Raw genomic sequence first — 23063 nt, forward strand, 5'->3', positions numbered from 1 at the left:
GACTCCCTCTGTTTAGAAGAAGGCACAGACTTCCTAAAAGAAGAGCACCCAGATTTTGCCAGAAAACATCCTTCACCAGAAGAGATACTGTTTTTTTGGAACTTGGGTCCAACAACATTTCAGTTAAAACAAGATTTGTTGGACTTAGAAGTAGCACCCAGGGGGAAAAGAGGTTGTTTTAAGACTAAGTCATGAGACCTGGCTAGTATTGGCATTTCCAGCACACAGGTCTGCTAAAAGCTTAGTTGCATGAGCTGATTAGTGCTCCAGCAAGTTTAAACCATCTTGGGAATTTCATCATCATGGTGACAAATTTTTACAAACCAAAAATTTCAAAAGAAGGAAAAAGTTTTTCATGTCTACCTGAAAACTTCTGAGATGCAATTCTGAATATTTCAGGCATGACTATAACATGGCCCTGAGGACAATCTGAAGAGACAATGGGTACTGCTTGTCAGTCAAACCTGGCTTTTGGAATCATGGCATAGAAAATGTGGTAAAATTCGAGGTTCACTGAAGTAAATGGTTACATTTCCTAAAGTTTTAAGGTAGGCATGCTTTCACAAGCTTAAAAAAAAAATAAATCCCTCCTTAAACTGTCCAATATTTGAATCACACTTTCTTCTGGGAATTCACCTTGTTGTAATGACTCTAGCAACCTACCCCAGGCTATCTATCTTGCACCCCTAGGACATTCTTATTTAACCCAGTTATGAGACATAACATAACTAATTAAAAATGTCATGTTTTGGTAGAAATAAATTATTCAACATCTCAGATGCTTCTAACCCATGACATCTGAAATTCACTTATAGAAATCTGGGGATAAATGACAATTTTATAAGTATCTTGATTCTATCCTTAGACTTTAACTCCATTTCTCCTTAATGCCAAGCTTTGTCAGAAGCAGGCTGTTTATGGATATATCCAGCTTCTGCTCTCTTTCCTACTACATACCAGAAACATTCCCTTGGACTACATTGGCATGTTCTATTTGGATGTTTTGCTACATCACAAATAAGAGCAACATCTTGAACAACACAGCAGTGCCTATTTGCCTTATATTAAACAGAAACCATTCACAAAAGCTATTTATTTATTATGTAAAGATGTGCTTTTAGTGCTAAAACATGCTTAGCCTAGCCTACCTCTTCATTTTCCTCCCACTTTGTTTAGTTTACTCTTTCTAAAGTGGATCTTGTGGTGTTTAGCATGGGATACATTTTTTTGTTTGTTTCAATATGTGGAGGCACTATATAGTGCTGATCCCTGCTGGACACTACTGCAGTACTGAAAGCAACACTTTCCTAAAGTGAACAAATCCATGGTACTAGCTACAACAAGCACTGCTTTAACATTACTATCTTTAATTGCATCTTATTATCACGTGCACAGATGCTGGGCTGTACACATTTAAGTCATATTCATTGTAAAAATTGAAGCAATTTAGGAAACAAATTGTTTTGCATAATAATTACCTAGTAAATATAACGAAAACAATCATACTCCCTCTTCTAGTACATTTTATCTTACTACAATTCTACTATCCCACTCATAATCTCTTACTCCTTTGATCTTCGACTTATCATTGTGTTACCATTTACATGACAGATAGTTTATGTGGTCTTGGGTACTACCACGCTTTGTTTTCCAGTTGTGTTGCTATCAAAACACAATGAAGCTCTGCAACAGTAATAGATCGGAAGATCGGACTTTGGCCAATTAGTCTTGAGATGTTGCTGCACTGCATAATGCATATGAGACAACACAACTTTGCACCTGGTATATTCAAGGACATCTAGCATGGAAAAAAAAACAAACACACACACAAAAAAAAAAAAAAAAAAAAAAAAAAAAAAAAAAAACAGAAGGTAATAACCAAAGAGTCTGAACTGAATTGACAATAATATTCAAAGAGGACATATTGTCCAGCTGTTGTGTATGTCTCAAGAGGGTGAAAACAACTCTGGTCCCAGCACCACACATCTTTCCTTTGTATTAGATTTATGTAAGTGAGCAAATAGAAACTTCATCCTATGACTCCCGATTTATTTATATATTCATTTGATGTTTTCTGAATGAATCAAGATTCAAAGCGAGTAATCCAAAGGACACGATCAATTTAAATGTCATACCACTCTCTAGAATTACTTCCTTGTAACTTAACAAAGATCAGGGGAAAAAAAAGGTGCAACATATTTCCTTCAACTACTTGCTGTTTTTATGCTGTATTTGACAATACCAGTTGACTCCATGTACACTGCTCCTGTGCATCTAAGGGAATAGTCATACTATTTCTAACAAGCAACTTACACAGGAAGTTCCTGAAAGAAATGAAGGAAAGGGTATGTTGAGGGCATACTGAGAAATGCCCACCAAAGGATCTTTTCTCATTGTAAATGGCAGCAGTTCAGTTCCTCCACCTTCCACACAATGAAAGCTAATTTTATTTAAAAACTGATTAAAAACCTATAAATTGGTGACACTCTGAACCATCTTTTCTACCTTCTTTTTTCTCAAATTTAAAAATTAATACCGTACCTTTGCAGATGAGTAAGTAGATATTCTATTATTGTCCCAGTATGTTCCTGTTCCATTTCACTAGAAATTTTATTTTCTGTTTTCTTGGTAAAGTCACTATCAGGAAAGAACAATAAATAAAATCTGGTGCTCTCACATGAAACACTTGGGTATAAACATCTGATGGCTTTGTTTGCTTGTTTTTCACTCAGATGGAATTTTCAACATCACTAGTGGTAGGTGTTAGAGTTTCTTTATGGATCTAATTATATCAGTTGATTTGTATTAAAAAGTATTAAGGTTTCTTCCTCAGTTTTAGCCTATTCTGGTTAAAAACTATGTAAAAACACACATCCCAAGTTTTGTGTAATTTGGCAAATCTTTAAAGCTAACAAAAGAAAATAAATCCATAACAACAGAAGGGGTACAGCAAGACACAGCATGGAGACACGGGTAGACAAGGACATCTAGCATGCTTAGGACTAATTTCTCTTCTTCAGTAAATGAGCCATCCGTGATAAAATAGGCAGATACTTTTGTTGAATCTGCCACTATGGCAGATGCGTGCTTTTCATACATCTTGATTATTCCCAGACAAAAAGAGCATGTTAGCTATCTCTAGATAACCTAAGCCAATATTTCACAGGATTGCACACTGGCTTAAAAATAATAAAAAAGAGGGGGGAAAAAAGGAAGTATTGAACAGTTTAAATCATCCAGAAAGAAAATAATCAAGCATTTGAGATTAGTTTGGTAGTCTCAGGCTTTTCTTTTTAACCTAGTCACTAAAATTATACTAGAAAAGAAAGCTACAATATGGTTCTAATGAATTCACTGGAGACAGTTTGCATTTTAAAGAAAACATAAACTTGACCATCTGGATTAAGTTATGGCAGATTGCTGAGTATTTTTATTCCTTCAGTCCCACGTGTACGTCTAGTAACATCATATTTGGCACAGCAGTAACCTGTGATAAGCTCCATGGCTCTTTTGAAAGCCTGCTGGTACCTGTTCCAAACCTGGTAAGTCAAATGGTAATCATAATGATAAATGACAGTCAAAGAACGCCTCATTTTGTGTTTTCTTCAGTTCAAGATAGCCACAGCTAAAGCACTTTCTTGTCTTGATGCTACACAGCATACATCCAGTAGGTAGCCTTTACAGACAGACAAGTCAGTGTATCAGACTAGCTAGTGTCTAAAATGAATGTTTTACACCAAAAGGGAAAAAAAAAAAATAAAGAAGAAAGATAAAACACGTATCTGCCCATAAGACCACTATTATTCATGACCTAGAAGTGCAAAATAGGCATAAATCAGATGAACTTATTTGAATTGATTACACTTTCTTCACTCTTCTCAAGACAGATGCATGTTCCATTTTTTATCCCTTCTTAGCTGAAAGAAGGAACAAACAAACTGTATTTTTTATACTAGAATTAATGAACAAGATAGAAATCAACAAATAAAAACACCCAGATAGCACATAAGTGAAGAAGAAGGTTTAGTGGCCACTGAAGTACCACAAACCTTCATTTAACATAAGGTACTTGGTCTTTACCAAACTCAATGAACTTTACATCTTACAGCCAGATCATGGCTATCTCACCATAAAGATTTTAATTTTTCTTCCTGGAGATGGAATTTTATAAGCAGACCCTTATATTGTGCCACATAAAGACTTTGAAGCTCTAAATGTACTTAAATGCAACCGCTCAAAGATAACAAAAAAAAATCCATTTTGAAATAGGGGAAATTGAGTCTCAGACTTTTGTCCAGAAAAGAATCCCACAGTGTGTTAAAATATTTGACTCAGCAGAAGGTAAGCAGCAGCACAAGGAATGTATTTATTATGTCTTGAGAGCACAGCACAGGTCACCCCTGTTTTCTGTTTACACTGCAGTGACCCCTGAAGCTTCTGGAGCAATTTGTTCAGCTGTGTCTACAAGCCATATTAAGTACTGCATTTCATCTGCTAGGCCACATGTTATCTTACTGACAATACCCACACAGTTCTTGGTCCATGGTCATTACTCTCAAGAAGCAGGGCTTCTGCCTAAGAGGAACTTGGACTTAAAATTGATAACTAACAAATTTAATCTGTGAACTTCAATGCCATAGTAGAGTACATGGTGTCTCCTTGGATGAGAACTTAGTAGGGCTTTTATAGTAGCCGCATTTGCAAGCAGGTGAAGAAGGTGTAGGAGAACAGCTCTCTTAGAATCTCCTCTGGTCCAATGCACTGCTTCGGGACACATGCACATATAAGGCAGCACCAAGAGTAGAGGTAGAGTCCTTCCAGTCTTCTCCACTAAGGCTCCAGAGGAAAGCTTTCAGACGGGAATGGCTCTCATCTTATATCCATGTTTCCTATCATTGTCACTAAGCAGGCTTATTCCAGTGCATACAATAGTTCCATAATTGCTCAGGTTATACAAAGTGCATTTAGAACAGCTCAGACACAATGAAAGCACATAAAAAGTATCTAATACTTTTGCAGTTCACCTAACAATAAGTCCTTCTCTGTAAAGTCCATCCTATGTGCAAGTGTTGTGCTTGTAGTTAGTGAGAAGGGACCTCAGCTGCTGCATTGGAGAGATTGATTTCCACAGCTCTAGGTTCTCAAGGATGGAAACAACAATAGTATTTTTATGGTATGAATTCCTTCTTCACACAAAGTAAAAGGAGAAGGTGGGGAGGGACATGACAGGAGTTTGCAGCCCACTCAAGACTGAGTCATACCAATGGAAAAGTTAGAATTCTTTCTTTTTTTCTCCCTACATAATGTTGTCTTTTCTAGCTCCTCTCATCCCAGCCATTATCACCTTCACTGTTGTTTCCCCTTTCCTGTCTAATCTCCTCTATTTTCAAGTCATCCTGTTTGTCTACTACTACTCTCGATGGCACGTTATGCCTTGCTATCATTAGTTAATGCAGATTACGATTTGTAGATGAGGAGTATAGAACAGAAACTGAACAAGGACTACGAGTGGAACAATGAAGGGAATAGGAAGGCAGTCTATCTTCACAGAATCACAGAATTGTCTAGGTCGGAAAAGACCTCAAGATCACCGAGTCCAACCTCTGACCTAACACTAAAAAGTCCGCCACTAAACCATATCGCTCAGTTCAACATCTAAACATCTTTTAAAGACCTCCAGGGATGGTGACTCAACCACTTCCCTGGGCAGCCCATTACAATGCCTCACAACCCTCTCAGTAAAGAAGTTCTTCCTAATGTCCAACTTAAAACACCCCTGGTGCAACTTTAGCCCATTCCCCCTCGTCCTGTTACCAGGCACGTGAGAGAATACACCAACCCCCACCTCACTACAGCCTCCTTTAATATACTTATAAAGAGCGATAAGATCGCCCCTGAGTCTCCTTTTCTCGAGGCTGAACAAACCCAGCTCCCTCAGCCACTCCTCATAAGACTTGTTCTCCAGACCCCTCACCAGCTTCATCGCCCTTCTCTGGACTCTCTCGAGCACCTCCATGTCCTTCTTGTAGTGAGGGGCCCAAAACTGAACACAGTACTCGAGGTGCGGCCTCACCAGAGCCGAGTACAGGGGGACAATCACTTCCCTAGACCTGCTGGCCACGCTGCTTCTTATACAAGCCAGGATGCCGTTGGCCTTCTTGGCCACCTGAGCACACTGCTGGCTCATATTCAGCCGACTATCAACCATCACTCCCAGGTCCTTCTCTGCCAGACAGCTATCCAACCATTCATCTCCCAGCCTGTAGATCTGCTTGGGGTTGTTGTGTCCCAGGTGCAGGACCTGGCACTTGGCCTTGTTGAACTTCATACAGTCGACCTCAGCCCATCGGTGCAGCCTATACAGATCCTCCTGCAGAGCCTTCCTACCCTCGAGCAGATCGACACATGCACCTAACTTGGTGTCATCTGCAAACTTACTGAGGGTGCACTCGATCCCCTCATCCAGATCATCAATAAAGATATTAAAGAGGACTGGCCCCAGTACCAAGCCCTGGGGGACGCCACTAGTGACTGGCCTCCAATTGGATTTGACTCCATTCACCACGACTCTTTGGGCCCGGCTATCCAGCCAGTTTCTAACCCAACGAAGCGTGCGCCAGTCCAAGCCAAGAGCAGCCAGTTTCTTGAGGAGAATGCTGTGGGAAACGGTGTCAAAAGCCTTGCTGAAGTCAAGGTAGACCACATCCACAGCCTTTCCCTCATCCACCAATCGCATCACTTTGTCATAGAAGGAGATCAGGTTCATCAAGCAGGACCTGCCTTTCATAAACCCATGCTGACTGGGCCTGATCACCTGCTTGCCCTGCAAGTGCCATGTGATGACATTCAAGATAATCTGCTCCATGAGCTTCCCTGGCACTGAGGTCAAACTAACAGGCCTGTAGTTCCCTGGGTCTACCCTCTGGTCCTTCTTGTAGATGGGTGTCATGTTTGCTAGCTGTCAGTCGACTGGGACCTCCCCCGATAGCCAGGACTGTTGAAAAATGATGGAAAGCAGCTCGGCCAGCTCCTCTGCCAGTTCTCTCAGTATCTTCGGGTGGATCCCATCAGGCTCCATCGACTTGTGCACATCCAAGTGCCGTAGCAGGTTGCCAAACATTTCCTCATGGATAGTGAGGGCCACATTCTGCTCCCCATCCTCTTCCACCAGCTCTGGGTACTGGGTATCCAGGAAGCAACTGGTTTTGCTGCTAAAGACTGAGGCAAAGAAGGCATTAAGCACCTCCACCTTTTTCTCATCTTTTGTAACTAAGTTCCCCCCCATATCCAGTAAAGGCTGCAGATTCTCCTTAGTCCTCCGTTTTGCATTGATGTATTTGTAAAAACATTTTTTCTTGTCTTTGACGGTGGTAGCCACGTTGAGCCCCAGATGAGTTTTGGCCTTTCTAATTTTGTCCCTGCACTGCCTCACAACATCCTTATAGTCCTCCCGAGTGACCTGCCCTCTTTTCCAAAGATTGTAAGCCCTCTTTTTTCTCTTAAGCTCAAGCTACAATTCTCTGTTCAGCCAGGTCGGTCTTCTTCCCTGCCAGCTCATCTTTGAGCACATGGGGACAGACCGCTCCTGAGCCATTAAGATGTCCTTCTTGAAGAGCACCCAGCCTTCCTGGACTCCCCTGCCCTTCAGAACCGCCCCCAAGGGACTCTACCAACCAGTGTCCTGAACAGCTCAAATTCAGCCCTCCGGAAGTCCAAAACAGTGGTTTTACTGGTCCCCTTCCTGATCTTCTTGCAAAGGAGATGGTCATCAGGAGAAAGAACCACCCACAAATAATTTTTTCTGTCAAACTATTTCTGCCTGTCAGGACTGTGCACAGCTTTCTGGACTGTGCAGCCAAAGGAGAAGAGGCAACAGTTCTTATTCTGACTGGAAATATGCTTAATTGTTCTCATTATGTGAGAACATAAGATTATTATATATGTTCTCATTATAATATATATATGTGTGTGCGTGTGTGTGTATATATATATGTATATAAATGTACACACACATAGTACACACATATATATATATGAAGAAGAACAGTTAAGCACTGAAACATGCTATCCAGAAAAGCAGCTGTATCTCCATTCTTGGAGTTACTCAAAACTAAACTGCATAGGTCCTAAGCAATCCGCCTTATCTTTGAACTTGGCCTTATCCTTTTGATCTAAACTTTTTTTGTGGTCCTATGACGGACAGATGAGGCCTCCCAATAATCAGTAATTTTGCTAAGAAATGGTTTTGTGGGAAAGGAGCTAACAGTAGGCCAGAGGCCTTTATGATAAGGTTTGACATGATGATTATGTTTCTTCCTTAGTTTTACTGAAGTGGTCATCAAGAAAGTCTAGAAAAAAAGAACAAGAGGACTTTACTAAATGAGTGGGGTAGTTTTATGGGACCAACATGAGAGAAGTGGTGAAGCATACATAGATGTTAGCAATGGCTAGCATGCATAACTGAGGACACCACTGGTGGATGCTTAAATTATTTATTAATTCCCAAACAGCTTTCCCACTGGATGCCTGAATAGGTAGTTCTGACACAGCATCCATCCCTCTACCCAGAGCAGGAAACCAAACACATATTGATTACACATGACATTCATTGCAAAGCAAACAGAAATAACAAAACAACTTCTTGCAGCACAAGATACCGAACACTGTAACTTCCTAAGCTACAGCCAAAGCTCAGCAGATTGAGATTTCATACTATCTATAGCTAGTTTCATCTAAAGAGATCAGTCCTGACTTACTAATTCTTGTGGAATAGTCCAGCACCCCAGCTCACTCATCACAGTGATTCCTTAGGACTGTACAAAAGAGGGGTGAATGTTATACTTGTGTGAAACCCTATAATGCACAAAAGACAAGGAAAAAAAAATCCTTCCACCTCTGATCAGAGACATTCAAAAAGCAAACTATTCTTTAAAAAGCTCAAAACTGCAACAGAAAATAAATCAGTGAAAGTAAGATCAAATTAAAGTTGCTTTTATAGAAGGGGAAACTTGATTGCTCTGGGATACTCAGTCAATTGCTCAGAGCTGAAGCTGTTCTTATTGTTTAATTTCTGTTTTCTTTCATTTCGCTTTTGTAACATGAGTTTCTTCACACTGGTGTAGTGGCAAGCTATACCTCCCAAAGAGCTAGAGGGAGAGTCAAATAACTGACAATGTTTTACTTTTGATTGAATGTCTTGCTTGAGGCATATTTTCAGGCTTTGGATGAAAGCATGGGAAATTGCCAATGATAAGCCTCAGACTTTAAAGTAGTAGTGTAGTGGGAGAGACACTTGCAATAGCACATATAGTGGTACATTTCAAAGCAACAGGGCAGAACACTATTCTGTTCCTGACAGAAGATTCTGTCACCATAGAAGACATTAACAGAACCTACACAATATGAAATTCACTTTTAAGGTTTTCTATAGAACCAACCCTAGAAAAGCAACGAAGTCTTTGAGTGATACCTGCAATTTTCTGTATTATTTACCAGTTTGCAAAGAATGAGGAACAAAAAATTTTCAGCAGGACTACCAAAGGTTTTTTTTTTGAAGGTGAATGCCATACAGCATTCAGCGGTCTGTGATACCAGCCTGTGTTAGTTTCAAAACAGGAGTTATTGAAGTCACAACCTGATATCCTTACTCAGCTCTGACCACAGCAACAACAGATCCAAAAGTTTACACTGTTCCCCCCTTGGACAAAGCAGACCTTGTGAGAAACAAAGTTGCAGTAGAGAACTAGTTTTCTGTATTCAAAGGTAGTTGTGTAGTCATAACAAGGAGAAATGCTAAGTAGGTAAGTGGACAGTAGAAGGCCTGACTCTTCCAAAATAAGGTAGAAGCTTGAGAAAAACAGGATGAGCAGTGTGAGAAGAGTAAAACATAGATCACAAGTTCTCAAAATATAAGAAAGGAGAAATTAAAGGGTTGAAAAAAAGAAAAATTGTACATATATGGTATAGAGGAGCATCGAGTAGCCTGTGAACCTGTAGTACTCAGCCAATGAAGAAACAGGAGGTGATCAGGTGTCAGGTAATAGGGAATAAAAGGTTATGATTTGCTTACTAGAACGCGCTCCTGATTGACAGGACGCCCACCATTGCAATTGCTAATAAAATAGCTTCACAGAAGATCCTGTCTGAAGAAAATTGTATGAGATGTTTCTCACAACCTGAAGATTCAGACCTCATATTTTCCATGCTGCAAAAAGCAGAGGCTTTACCTGTGCAAATACCTCATCTATTACCTACATCGAGGTTCCAAAGTCTCCAGCACTACTGATAAATTGTTAATCATCAACACATTTGCGCTCAGAATTTTCAGTCTTTTCTAGATATTATTTTCTTGAAGAGGAAGGCAAAATTCCTTACAAGTAAAGCTGTTTTTCTGGGAAGAGAGTACTGTCATGGTACTCTCTCCCTATTTCCCATTTTCATTAGAACAATCCAAGCAAGCTGGCTCAGAACCAGAATGTCTAGGTCTCTGCCAAAAACACATTACACTTTAACCACAGTGGTTAGCCATCGCCTGGCAGGGCAGGACCATTTCTCAGGAACTTATCAAGCATACAGATAAACATTTGCTTGGATATTTGCTCTTCCATTGCCTTTTTTCCTGAAGGTACTAAGAAAAAATGAGAACATCCAACAGAGCGTCCTGGTTTGATGTATTTAGTTGTACAACAAAAATGTAATATTCCATCCTGTTCTCTTCAATCGAGTATAAAGTCTTGGCTTACCTTTCTGGTGTTACAACTGCATTGGAGCTTGCATCTGCTATTTCTAACATATCTCCGTTTCCTCTGCAAATGGAAAAGTCTTTCCTGATGGCAAAAGAAGGGTGCTCTCCTTTCCAATCCAATCGACAGTCACCTTTCTCTTCAGCAAACAAGACTCAGACTAAACAGTCCTTCACCCTGGCTGGAGAGAGGCAGCAGAACCAGGGTGCATCATTCTTTTCCCTCGCGTGCTTCAGATCTGTTGCAGAGCAGCTTGTTGCAGGAAGGTGAGAGAGACGACAAGTTCATCGTTGACTCAGCTGACACCTCATGAGTAGAAACAGCAACAGCAAGCCAACATCAAGTGCCATCCTTCAAACCGCTCTCCTCCAGGCCTTTTTCTTCACTCACCTCTGGAACATCTTGGGCAACCCCAGCCTCCAAACAACGCTTAAAGATGGAGATGTAAATTATCCATTCACATCCTCATCCTCACCCAAAAGAGATTTATTTATCCTATACTTTGTACTTTATACTTTATACTGACTTTGGTTTCCCACTGTCCACACTCTCCTCTCCTCAACTTCCCTTGGTGACCCTTCTCCTAGCGGGACCCAAAGGCCAGACTCTCCCTCAATTCCCCATCCAGCAGCCCAGTCCTACAGCCATCCTCATGCCCTGGGGATGGCTGAGTGCAGGAGGCCATGCCCTACCCCACCATCTGCTGGGCACATTGTCACTGCCCACACCAACATCACTAGGGGTATGCCAAGCCATGGCATGTGAGGTCCCTCCAAAGCGCTACTCCCAGGGCTATGCACATCACTGGTCTCTCCTGTAGCCAAAGAGGCCCCAGCCATCTCCCACCTACCTCGTGTCTAAGTACTCATGAGAAAAAACTCTCCAAAATGGAGGCTTTGCTCTTCATCTTCCCCCTCTTATTTCAGTTTGCTCCCTCCAACCTGTCATAGCACTGAAAGCCTTAAGAAGGGCCATGCTCTTACTACAGCCCTGCTTAGAGACTTTTTTTTTTTTTAAAACCAAAACAATGATTTTTTTTTGTTAGTCTCCAGTGTAGCTTTGGGACATTTCATAGAAATATAAGCTTGTTAGCTAACTGGACCAAGCACTATTAGATTTTGCCTTATAGCAGATGGTTTTTAAGAGCAAACAGTGGGGACGAGGTTTGTTTGTTCTCAGCTGGTGTATCAGAAAGGTACATGCAAGAGAAATGATATTTTGGCAGAGCCCAGGAATGCTCAGATAAGCTGTCTCATGAAATTAAACATCCAGTGGAAATAATTAATGGAGAGCATGAAAAAAGTAAACCTGAATTGTTTCAGTGAATGACAGTGAACATGACTCTGTGTACAATGAGCTACTACTCATTAAAAAAATGACACCCACAAAGTATTGTTATTCAACAGGATACTGTAGTAAATTAGAACCATTTTAAGACATTTGAAATATTGGAAATTTGAACAAAGACTGGCAAAAAAAGCTGTATTTTCTTAGTATGGTGAGAAGTGTTGCAAAGGAAGACAACACTTAAAAATAATAATTAGGAAATAAAGAAAGGAAAGAGTCAGGATGATTAAAGAACTTTTTTTTTTTTTTTTTTTCTTTTCTGATTCTGTTATTGGCTGTACTTATGCAATACAAAAAATGTGACCTGACTCAGACTGACCAGAGCTTAGATTTACAATGAACTCTTTGAACTAATTACAGAAAAAGAAAGCAAGCACAACTGCGTGCCTTGTCTTCTGCTGGAGCTCATAAACTGTTCCAGGATGAAGGGTGCTACTTATGGTCTGCACATCTTTTCCGGTCACGTAGTGCTGGCTGAGAACTGGTTTGTGTGAGTTGGTTTTTACCCCACCAACCCTGGTGTGCTCCAAATGCCTCACAGGCCAGTCTTTTTTTTTGTTTGTTTTTGTTTTATTTTTTGTTTGTTTGTTTGTTTGTTTTTTAGTTCTATCCATAACAAAACAAGAGCTTGCAACTCTGAATTTGTGACAAGCTTCTGCTTTTCACACAAGAATGATTTCTTACCTCCTCATGCTGTGTATTATAATGGGTTTGGCCTCATTAAAGCTTGAGGAGGCATGCAGGTAAGAGTGTTCATAATCCCATCAGCCAGAAGTAATTATTTCAGGATATTGTATCACCTAATCTTGTTTATTTGTAAGAAAAGAAGGCAAATTCAGTGATCAGCCAGAGCACATTCTGTCTCTTCTAAATGTTCTTTGTTCATACTTTATAGGTATTACACTGTACAAAAACCCCACATTTGTTCCTGAATGGCAAGGTTTATTTTGAGAATGCAATTAGTATGTAACATCTTGGAAGATGAACAGCTATTGTAAATATAGAATAAAGTCTCAAGCATCACAGCTCTTCAGTTCCTGTGTTTGTGTTTTACAAGGAAAGACACATGGTATTGAACTGTATAACTTCCATGAGAGGCGCTATGACTAATTGAGAAAGACAATGTCTCAACAGATTAGCATTTCAGATTGACATACATGTGCATGCATGACCATAAGCATTCAAAATAGAAGCCCAGTGAGCCCCGTAATACGAAGTGCTCTTGATCCCTTTCAAGTGTGCTTTAAATCACCAGCAGCACTCATTTTGTCATGCTGCCTTATGTTTAGCTCCTCTGCCCTGACTACATAAGGCAGGCCACTAATTTTCTCTAATCAGTTGTGTGAGCATTAGTAAGCCATGTCAGCTCATTTACATTAGCGGGTACTAATACAATAGGAAATGATCATACTGACTTCACTCAGATCCCCGGGCAGCCACCAGTTACCAACAGATCTCAGCTGAGTTTGAAAACAGCAATGTTCTTGATTGCTAAACGACTTTTTCCCTGTTGATACCCTCCCCACACTCACTTCTCCTGATCAATGTATCATTCTGATTCACACACATGCCTTCCTCAGGAGGATTTGGACCCACTAAGTAAAATCACAAGCTCAAAGAAAATGTTGGCCTTTATTTATCGTTATAATTTATGTTGCAAACTACTTCTACATATCCGCTCTCAGAAAAGAGAATTCTTTTATTGAAAGGCCCTACAAAACAGAGGTAAAGTACAAGATCAGAAGGTAGCTCTAGTAGAAATGACAGAGTATGAAACTCATTGCATTATCACACCATAAAGAATACATGAATTTGTTTAAACAAGACAAGGGTGAGTTTCCTAGTGGCAAGAAATTTCATGCAAAAATCCATCAGAATTGATGTGTGTCCCATGACTTTGACTCTCAGCAGTTACAGAACAAATCACCTCCATTTCATTATAACTGCCCCCAAATAAAATATCTGTTATGGATATACACGCAGAATGTATATGGCCACAAAGTTGTTCCTTTTCTGACCAAGGCTGGGCCAAGCACAAGCAATAATTTTAGTTGAAATTAGCTTCTTAAGACATCTTTTAGTTTTGTCACTATACCTTCATATACTGAATATACTACCATAATTTACATGGTGGCTTCTGCCCATCTTACAACGAAATTTCAGGATGGTCCTCTAATGTATCATCTCCCTTCTTCCACGAGGAAAGAGTGGGGAACAGCAAAACCTGTCACTAATACTTAAGCTTCCTGCAGCAGGCTGGCTACAGGCATAGCCAGGATAATAATTTGTACCCTCCTTCAACCACACATAATACAGTCTTTATTCAGCAAATAGCAAAGTCGTTTCACACCATGCCAAAGGTCAGCTTTTGCTGTATTAATAGCTGCTCTGGGAGGGTCAGTGTTGTGCTATCCTACATTTTTTCCAGGGCCTGGAGATGCAATTTCCTACAATCTGCAGGCAATTTCCCACCAATTTTCTTGGGGAGCTAATAGGCTGTGACAGGAGATGGAGCTAGCAAGCAGCAGGCGGCTTCAGAAAAGACAAATTGCATCTCTGCCACCTAACTGGGCAATCTAGAAAGACAGAGTTTATAGCTTTGTAGTGTTATTGGGCCCCATGCTAACAGCAAATCATTCAAGCTGCTATCTGAATTTCATATTCTTTTCCTTCTGAATTTGTTATCACCACATATCACTTTGCAGCCCTTTTTCTACAAACGACAGCTAAAAATGGATCATGTATGATTACTAGTTTAACTGCCTTTTAACTAGACAAGTCTTGCTAAATGCAATTCACATTCAGAAACAGAGAAATATACAGCCTCACTGTTAAGCACAGTGATATTTTTGATTATTTGCATACTTGTCAAGGTACAAAGCAGATGGCTACAAAAAGGGATTGACTTGTAAGCTCAATTCAAATGAATCACACAGTGCAAACTATAGGAATATTTAAAAAAAAGCCACTACAGTGGGCACACCTATTGTGGTAAAAAAAAAAAAAATAAGTAAAAAAATCCCCACTAATCACATACAGTACAAAATGAAAGCATAAAAAAGCCAAATACCACTGATAAGTTCTATCTCTACTCTAGCGGTGCTTTAAACCTAAAAAGTGAAATAGAACAGTCTACAACCAGTTCAAAACCATCCATACTATCAAATCATTTACCTTACTGATTTAAAATGATTTGGAGAATTAGTAAAATTAGAAAGGCTTTAAGAATGTATTACTATACTTACTGTAACATAAATTAAACTGATCCACTAACCCTCACTTAAGGTACAAAAAATAATGAATTAAAGAAAATGATTCAAAGGCACATAACACTAGCAACTATTGCAAGTTATATCTGTCACTGCACTTCCCCCTTTCTATTACTCCAAACCCAGGGGATAAATACTGTAAACATATTTTATTACAGTACCCTGTATATCTGTATGTTTCACTTCAAAATATAGAAGAACAAGTTTTTGAAGGCATGGAGATTATTAAAAACTAACAACAATATTCATGCTACTTAGCAAAATTTGCAAGGTTAATATTTCCCCCTTCTGTCAGTAAGAATAAATTAGGCAGAATTAAAAAAAAAAAAAAATCTAAATTATTGCTGTCCACTGGGAGATAAAATTAGTTTGTGTAGAGTACTGACATGTATAAAAATTTACTATAATTCAACTCTAATGATTTTTTTAATTACTTAAGTAATGAAAAAAATGTAAAATTACACTGAACAAAGTGTTGAAATATCCTAACATGCATTTGAAAATTACCACTCATCATTAATATCCCCATTTCATTTTTGTGTTTTTTAATAAGTTACAGCTAGCTAAAAGTATTGCAGAACTAGGGAAAAATTATAAATAGAGTACCAGGTCAATAATTTGCACTCAACAAAGAAGATCATCTACATAAACAATTAAAAAAAGCTATCAAATCCATTCAAAAAACACAAATATTTTCTCTAAAGGATTCATTAATAAAACACAAAATAATACCAGGACTTGAGAACCTTGAATTTAAACTAAAATTAATGATTTCTTTATACAGGTTTATAAACTCTTTGAAGTACACATTCAAAAACTCACTCATATTCTAGATTAGTGAATAGTCACCGAACTGATGTTGGAAATTCACACCCTACATAATTATCAATCAGAAAAAGTTATTATTAATGTAAAAGACATGAAAACATCTGTAGAGGACTAATATGTATTCAAGAGGAGACACACAGGAGCACAGCAGTAAACTGGTCCCTGTAGAAAACGTGTATTTCAGCAAGTAAATTTAATGTGGCCACGAAAATCAGATTGCAGAACCCCAAACTTTTGTGGCATACATGACATTCTAAGCAAATATCAAAGTGACATTAGGGTCATTTACATACCCAACAGCAGAGTTTGGCTGATTCCCCAACCATAGAAAATATTGTAAATTTGTAAAGCCATCAGATTATATATTTACTTGAAGGCCTTATCAAGAAAATACTCAGGTCCAGCTGCAGAAAACCAACCAACCAACCAAACCACTAAGTCAATAGCTGGATTATTTTTTTAAGAATAAAGGAAATCTTGGTTGTTCTCCAAAACATCTTGCTACAGCAAACCACAAAATAAGAGTTATTAGCTTATCATAATTGCAGCCAGTTTTTAAAGTAATGGAGTAATCCACTGTGGATTGTTGTAAGAAGTGGAACAAAGACTGTGAAATGAACAGATGGATTTTATTTTAAACAAATTAGGCTCACTACCAGGGAAGTAACAAGTGATTTCTAAGTTTCCCAATGCTATGGGTTAAATTCCATTTATGATTCCTTCATTCTGCTTGTTAACTTTTTAAAACTGCCATTAAAATCTGCTCTTGAAGAAAAACTGGCCTTTACTATTTTTCAGTTAAAAGCCATCAACTCCACTTTTTATGCTAATGTCAGTATATAAAGGGGTAAGGAAAATATAATAGCATGTTTGATTACTTAATCTCAAAACAGTGTTATCTTTGCCTAACACATTATTGCCAAAAAAAAAAAAATAACACAGATAGAAATAAGGTTCAAGAGATACTGTACCTTTGTACTGTAAACATAACAAAGACAGTCCTTGCCAAGCTTGTCTAGTGCTCCTTTCAGTGTCTCTCTATGAATCTGTATAATCTTACTGCGGGAAAAATTGCATGTGATTTTTTAGGAGAGAAACAATCTCAAAATCAACTTTTTACCTTAGGAGCCACCACAGACACCACAGATTTTTTATACAGTGATTCAACTATACTGACCAACAATTCCGCAAACAATAAAAGTATGAACAATGACACTATCTTATCTCTGGTTACTTGCTTTAGTAAAGGAAATTATTACAACATACATTGGCTGATACAGCTGATATGCAGCTATCCACTGAAAGATTCATAGACCACAGATTTTCCTGTGGTCTATGCATCACCAACAGACTTGTTAGACACAAAATTCTTACTGGAGCATAAGCCAGAAAGGGCACAGTTTGATGTTCAGCTTCTAGGAGCGAACTGTGGAACCTGGCAATATGGAATATGGACAGAAAAACGAAAAAAAAAACAAAAAACAAAAAAAAAAAAACAATTCCTCAGATTTGAAAGTATAACTGATATGACTCTCCACATCACCAGCTTCGTTTTCTGAGAGAAGCACTTTAGCTCCGAAGAAACATAAATTGATATTTCTCAAGAATGATTATATTTCAGAAGTGATAGATTCCTTTGTTTCGAGGTACAGCATCTTTAAGAACATTTTGCCCACTGAAAATAAAGCACTCCTAATTTATTCTTCCTATTTCCCTTTGTGTTTTCTTGTATTGAATTTAGAGATTCTTTTTTAAGTTACAAAAACAAAAAAAAAAAACAAAAAAATATTAAAAGCAAAAAATCCCCACACCCATGTGCTGAAATGTGTTCAGAACACTGTTTTGGCTCTTCTAGAGATATTTCTTTTTTTAATGTGAGTGGATGAGGTCTCCTATATAGTTCCACAGAAATTGAGTAAACTCAGAAATGACAGTAAGCTAGAACTACAAGGTAGATTTTTAAAGCACTGTATGTCTGGTTTCCCTAGCAAAATTTACCATGCTGCACTAAGCACTTAAGCTGCAATGGGACATCTGGGAGCATGTTGCTGAAAATGGGATTATCAAGTGCTGGGAAGCTGAGCTTTAGCTAAAAAAATATTAGGTAATGGAAAATGTTGAGAACTGCTTGTGATTTAACTCCCTTTCCTCTTAGGATTATATGACTGTTTATGAATGTCAAAGAAATGTCCACTTTCAATTCCAGTTCAGGTGTCCTTGAATTACCAGGCAGAAAATTTATGGAGAAATAGTCTTCAGTGAAATTGCATACTGTAACCTTGTTCTAAGTAAATTTTGTGGATCACTTGTTAAATTACCACTAGAACAGGTTGGAGAAATAGGTGATCTCTTTCCCTGTTTATTCTTTGCCCTCAACTCTTTCATTCTTTCTGGTGTTCACCAGGTTCTACACTGAGTTGCTCCAGCTCTCCTATTCTGTTAAAAAAGGACTCAAAATGACATGATGATGAAACTATGACTTAAGTCTTGCATACACCTACTTTCTCACATTATTTCTATGCATTTTTGATGGGGAAAAAAATAAAATAAAATCCTTTCAAGAGACCAAACAGTTGGAGACAGTTCAGCTTCTCCAGCTAAGTTGTAAGTAGACGCACTATCATGAGTCTGAAATGTGGATTCAGCACTCTTCCACTCTTCTTTAGTGTGCAAATATTAAGATCCATTTTTGTTGTTGTTTTTTAAAATCACTGGAATGGTGGAACTTCCCCCAACATATCAAAATTACATCAATTCAACAGACAGTATGAAGGCCTGCAACTAGATAGCATGATCCCATAAGTTAATGTATGGGCAGTCATTTAGGGGGAAAACAAACAAACAGCCAAACCAAAAAAAATAGCAAAATATCAATTTGTCTGCCTGCGTTTATGTCATTGTAGTAAATTAGATGCTTCTGAAAACTCTGCCTGCACTACCATTGCAAAGATGAGACAAACAAATGGTCAGTCATTTATACAGAAAAGTATGCATGTGATAAAATGACAGATTACATTTTGATGCTTATTTAAAAAAAAAAAAACAAACATATGAACTTCATATTCCTTTTGGTGCTCCCTCTTCCCTTTAAAAAAAATAAAAGCTTTTGAAATGTTAAATGAATTTGAAAGAATTAATGAGGATGAAAATTATTTCTCAAGAACTAGAGACTTGTGGGTTGATGTGGGGAAATATCTTTGTTTTGAATTACAGCAAAAAAGATGTACCCTGCCACACTGACAATGGTATTGTGTGGAATATTGTCATGATGTTGTGCACAACTGACTTATAAAAGTTGATGCCTAGTACACATACAAAATATAGTATTTAGAATTTGCAAAGAATGTCATTCAGTTTAATTGATATTACCACAAATCTCCTGTTCACTAGTTATTGTTTGCACTGACATCCAATATGTCATTTGTAAGGACTCCCTGCTTCTGTCTGGCGTTACTGTTTGCCAGAGTGGCATTCAGACATCTCTGAATACTGAGGGCCACCCAGCGAACAAAGAATGTCCCAGAAAGGGGCTAATCAAAGGAATCTTTTAAGATTGTAATTAAATTGACAGAAAATAATAATTACCTACCCCATAGTTACTGCTGCTCCCTTTTTTCCATTTTCTTTCCCAGTGCCCTGTTACTGCTGGTCTGGTTTGGTCTGTTTCTTCATTCAAGATGCAGTTATCTCCAACCACTACTTTATACAGTGCTAAAGGAATTTACACAAGTTTCAAGCTCTACAAGTTTTAAATTTTGTAGGTAATAGTTAAGAGATGTGCCAAGATTTCATCAAATCTATTTGTAAAAAATGTATCTGCTGGTGCAATATATTTGACTGTGACAAATGAAAAAAAAACTTTTGTAAAATATAAGGAGAAACATGAAACGAGAAATTGAGAGGACTATTGTAAATTGAGTCCTCATGCTTTCAGACTCAAGGTTTACAAGTAGAACTGACTGGGAAAAAAAATTCATTACAATTGAAAAAAACATCATGTATAAATGCGACTAAATTAATGCACATGCATAAATAATGTCCCGTTCCATAGCAGCTCTGACTATGACTGACAAAGACAAGGTATGTCATGATTTTCTTGATGGTATCATTTTGAACTTCTAGATTACCAATAATGTGGTCAGTCTTACTAACAAGTACTATGGTGCAACTTATAGCAGAACCATGACATACATATGTTTATTTTCAATAGTTATATAAATATTTGCATTTTTGGATTCTCTACTATCAGCTTTTAAGAAAGGCAAAAGAATACTTGTGAATTAAAAGCCAAGGTGACTGTGTATTTCTTTGGAAGAAATCCAAATGTTCTCAACTGAAGCAAACTGTTGTCTTGGCCTTTGCCAGTGCTACTACTAAGCAGACAGAGTCAGATGTCTGGAATAACTTCTACATGAAAACAGGGTCAGCCTAAAAATTAAGTAATCTAGTACAAACTTTTTTTTTTTTTTTTTTTTTTTTTTAACTTTCTCATTTTAAAATGGCGTAACACTTCACAGTATTTGAGTGTAGCAAATATAATTCTTTTTTTCTGAAAAGCCTGAAGATTCTGCTTTTGCATCACTATGTATGAAAGGAACATGACCACCACCTAAAGCTGGTCTGTTATTTTCATACAGATACATATTCACAACACAGCTATAGACAAATATATAGATACATACGGATAGAACACTAATTTTAAACGTCTAGGAAACTACATTATCCTGAATGATTAACATTTCACATTCCAAACGCAAAGTCTATGTTTTAGTGCTACTACAATTCTAGATGCTATGAAACGGTTCAGTAGAGTGGTCATGTAAATTCAAAAGAAAACTGTCTCTTCAGACTGAAAATTGAAGAGAAGGTTTGACACTCCCATGGGAAATCCCATATCCAGTCAATGCCTCTGTAAGTCAAACTTAATTTTTCCTGGTTATGAGTCTTTGATAAAGCACAGATATAAGTTACTATCAAATGTTAGCAAAATGAAAAAGTAGCTTTTCAAAGATGAGTGTTAACTTCTGGGCCAGTTTGTGTAAACTGAATATTTTGTTCAAAGACATCCTTCTGTTCATCTGTGATCTCCCTTAGCAACACAAGTTCTAATAAAACTACAGAACATAGGAAATGTATGGCCTTCACTGGCATAATAGCTAGGTTTGTCCAGCACATAGTGGTAGAACTCACTAATTTAAAAAGAAAAAATAAAAAATCCCCATATCTGGAATAAAATGTACACATTCTCTCCTCACCCATTTCCCTTGAGTACATCAAGAAAACTTGATTTAAAGATGCATAACTTTGGTAACTGGCTGCTCAGCATAGATCTTCAGAGATGTCACACTGATGCAACGGTTGAGGGACTCAAAGACTGCTCAGTATGGATACGTAGAGCCTATAGGCCTGTCTAATATGAGACACTAGAAAATTAATTCTGATTAATTTATACAGTGTATTAGTTAATAAGCAAAAAAATCCTTTACCAATATGCCCACAAGAAATTAAGAAGCAAGTTTAACTTAATTTAGGTTAATTCACTTCACTTGCAGTCCCTGCAAGTATTTAACATCATTTAAGTGATCCCCTGTAAAACTCTTTGTTGTAAAACACTTTGGTAATTTAATTAGATTTACCTGAGTATCTATGTATAGACAAGCCATTAAAAAGGAAACTGTTATTAGCTACCACTTTTCCTCTGTAAAATATGAAGGACACAACTTATCTAGCTTTGTTTAATCATACACATCCTCAGTTAAAAGAATAAAGCCTCTGATGTACTTAGTTGAAATGCAGTCCTTCATGAACTCTGTTCAGCTGTGGGAGAAAGGAGAGGGACATCACCTCTTCTAGAGAGACAACCAAAATAATTATGATCAGGCACATATTAATGTATCTGCCAAATAACATATACATGGGACATCACAATAAACTTAAAATAAACTGCACAACTTTATGAAATGTTCAATTTTTATATTTACACTATAATTAGTACAAAATTGCCTTTTAGTTTTTCTGCAGCACAAGACAGTATCTACTGGATTGATACCCTAATATGTCAAAACAATTACTAAGAAGTATGATAAAGAAATCTACGAAGAGTTATAAAGAATAAGACAGTTTTCAAACTATACATAGTGTTTGCTTTTGTTCTAAAAAGGTACTTATATCCCCAAAAGTTTTTTTAAATAAGCAGGGGGCGAAGGTGAGGGGGGAGAAGAGTGGTTGTTTGTACTAAAGCTTTTACTGTAATAAACTAAACATATTTACAATTTATACAAATGTTTGACCTTAAACAAAAATACAAAAACATATCACAAGATGCAGAACCAGGAAACAAGTTCATCTGAGACACTGCTGCTCTACACAGGACAGAATGCAAGTTGAATTGCAAGGAACAGAAAAGGTTATCCCCATATTCAGGCAATGAGAACAATTTGCATGAGGTCAAAAAAAAAAAAAAAAAAAAAAGGCTTCAACATTCTTCAGCAGACTTTGCTTTAAAAACTACGTCAAAAAACTAGGCTACATCTGTCCATCTTGCCTCTGTGTTCTGTTTGGTCCACGTAGCCAATATTTAGTTGCTGGACATTGCCTTCTACTTTGAAAAATCGGAGTAGTTTCATGACAAGGCCTGGAACCTCAATCCTCTTTTTCCTTTTTAAAAGGCAAAACCTTTCTACTTCTATAATTAAGAACAATTTTGGCCCAGTTCAACTTTTAAAAGTTATATCCCCAGCATATTTTTCAGTAGATAACTTCATAGACTGTAGCTTTTTTGTCTCCAGAGCCAGTGACTATGTACTTATCATCCACAGAGATGTCACAGCTAAGCACTGATGAAGATTCTTTGGACTAGAAGAAAAATAGAAATATA

At 37.8% G+C, this 23063-nt stretch overlaps 1 protein-coding gene across 4 annotated transcripts in view; it reads right to left on the reverse strand.

Moving 5' to 3' along the window:
• Positions 1–22665: 22665 nt before the first annotated feature.
• The window catches only part of TLE1 (TLE family member 1, transcriptional corepressor), a 76546-nt gene continuing 76148 nt past the window's right edge, over positions 22666–23063 (reverse strand). For all 4 annotated transcript variants that reach the window (XM_032205967.1, XM_032205966.1, XM_032205965.1 and 1 more), the window contains exon 20: positions 22666–23041. In XM_032205967.1, coding sequence (XP_032061858.1) covers positions 22934–23041 — 108 coding nt within the window. In that variant the 3' untranslated portion in view covers positions 22666–22933. The remainder of the gene's footprint in view (positions 23042–23063) is intronic.

The sequence above is a fragment of the Aythya fuligula genome, chromosome Z (assembly GCF_009819795.1).
Source record: "Aythya fuligula isolate bAytFul2 chromosome Z, bAytFul2.pri, whole genome shotgun sequence".
Classification (NCBI taxonomy): Eukaryota; Metazoa; Chordata; class Aves; order Anseriformes; family Anatidae; genus Aythya; species Aythya fuligula.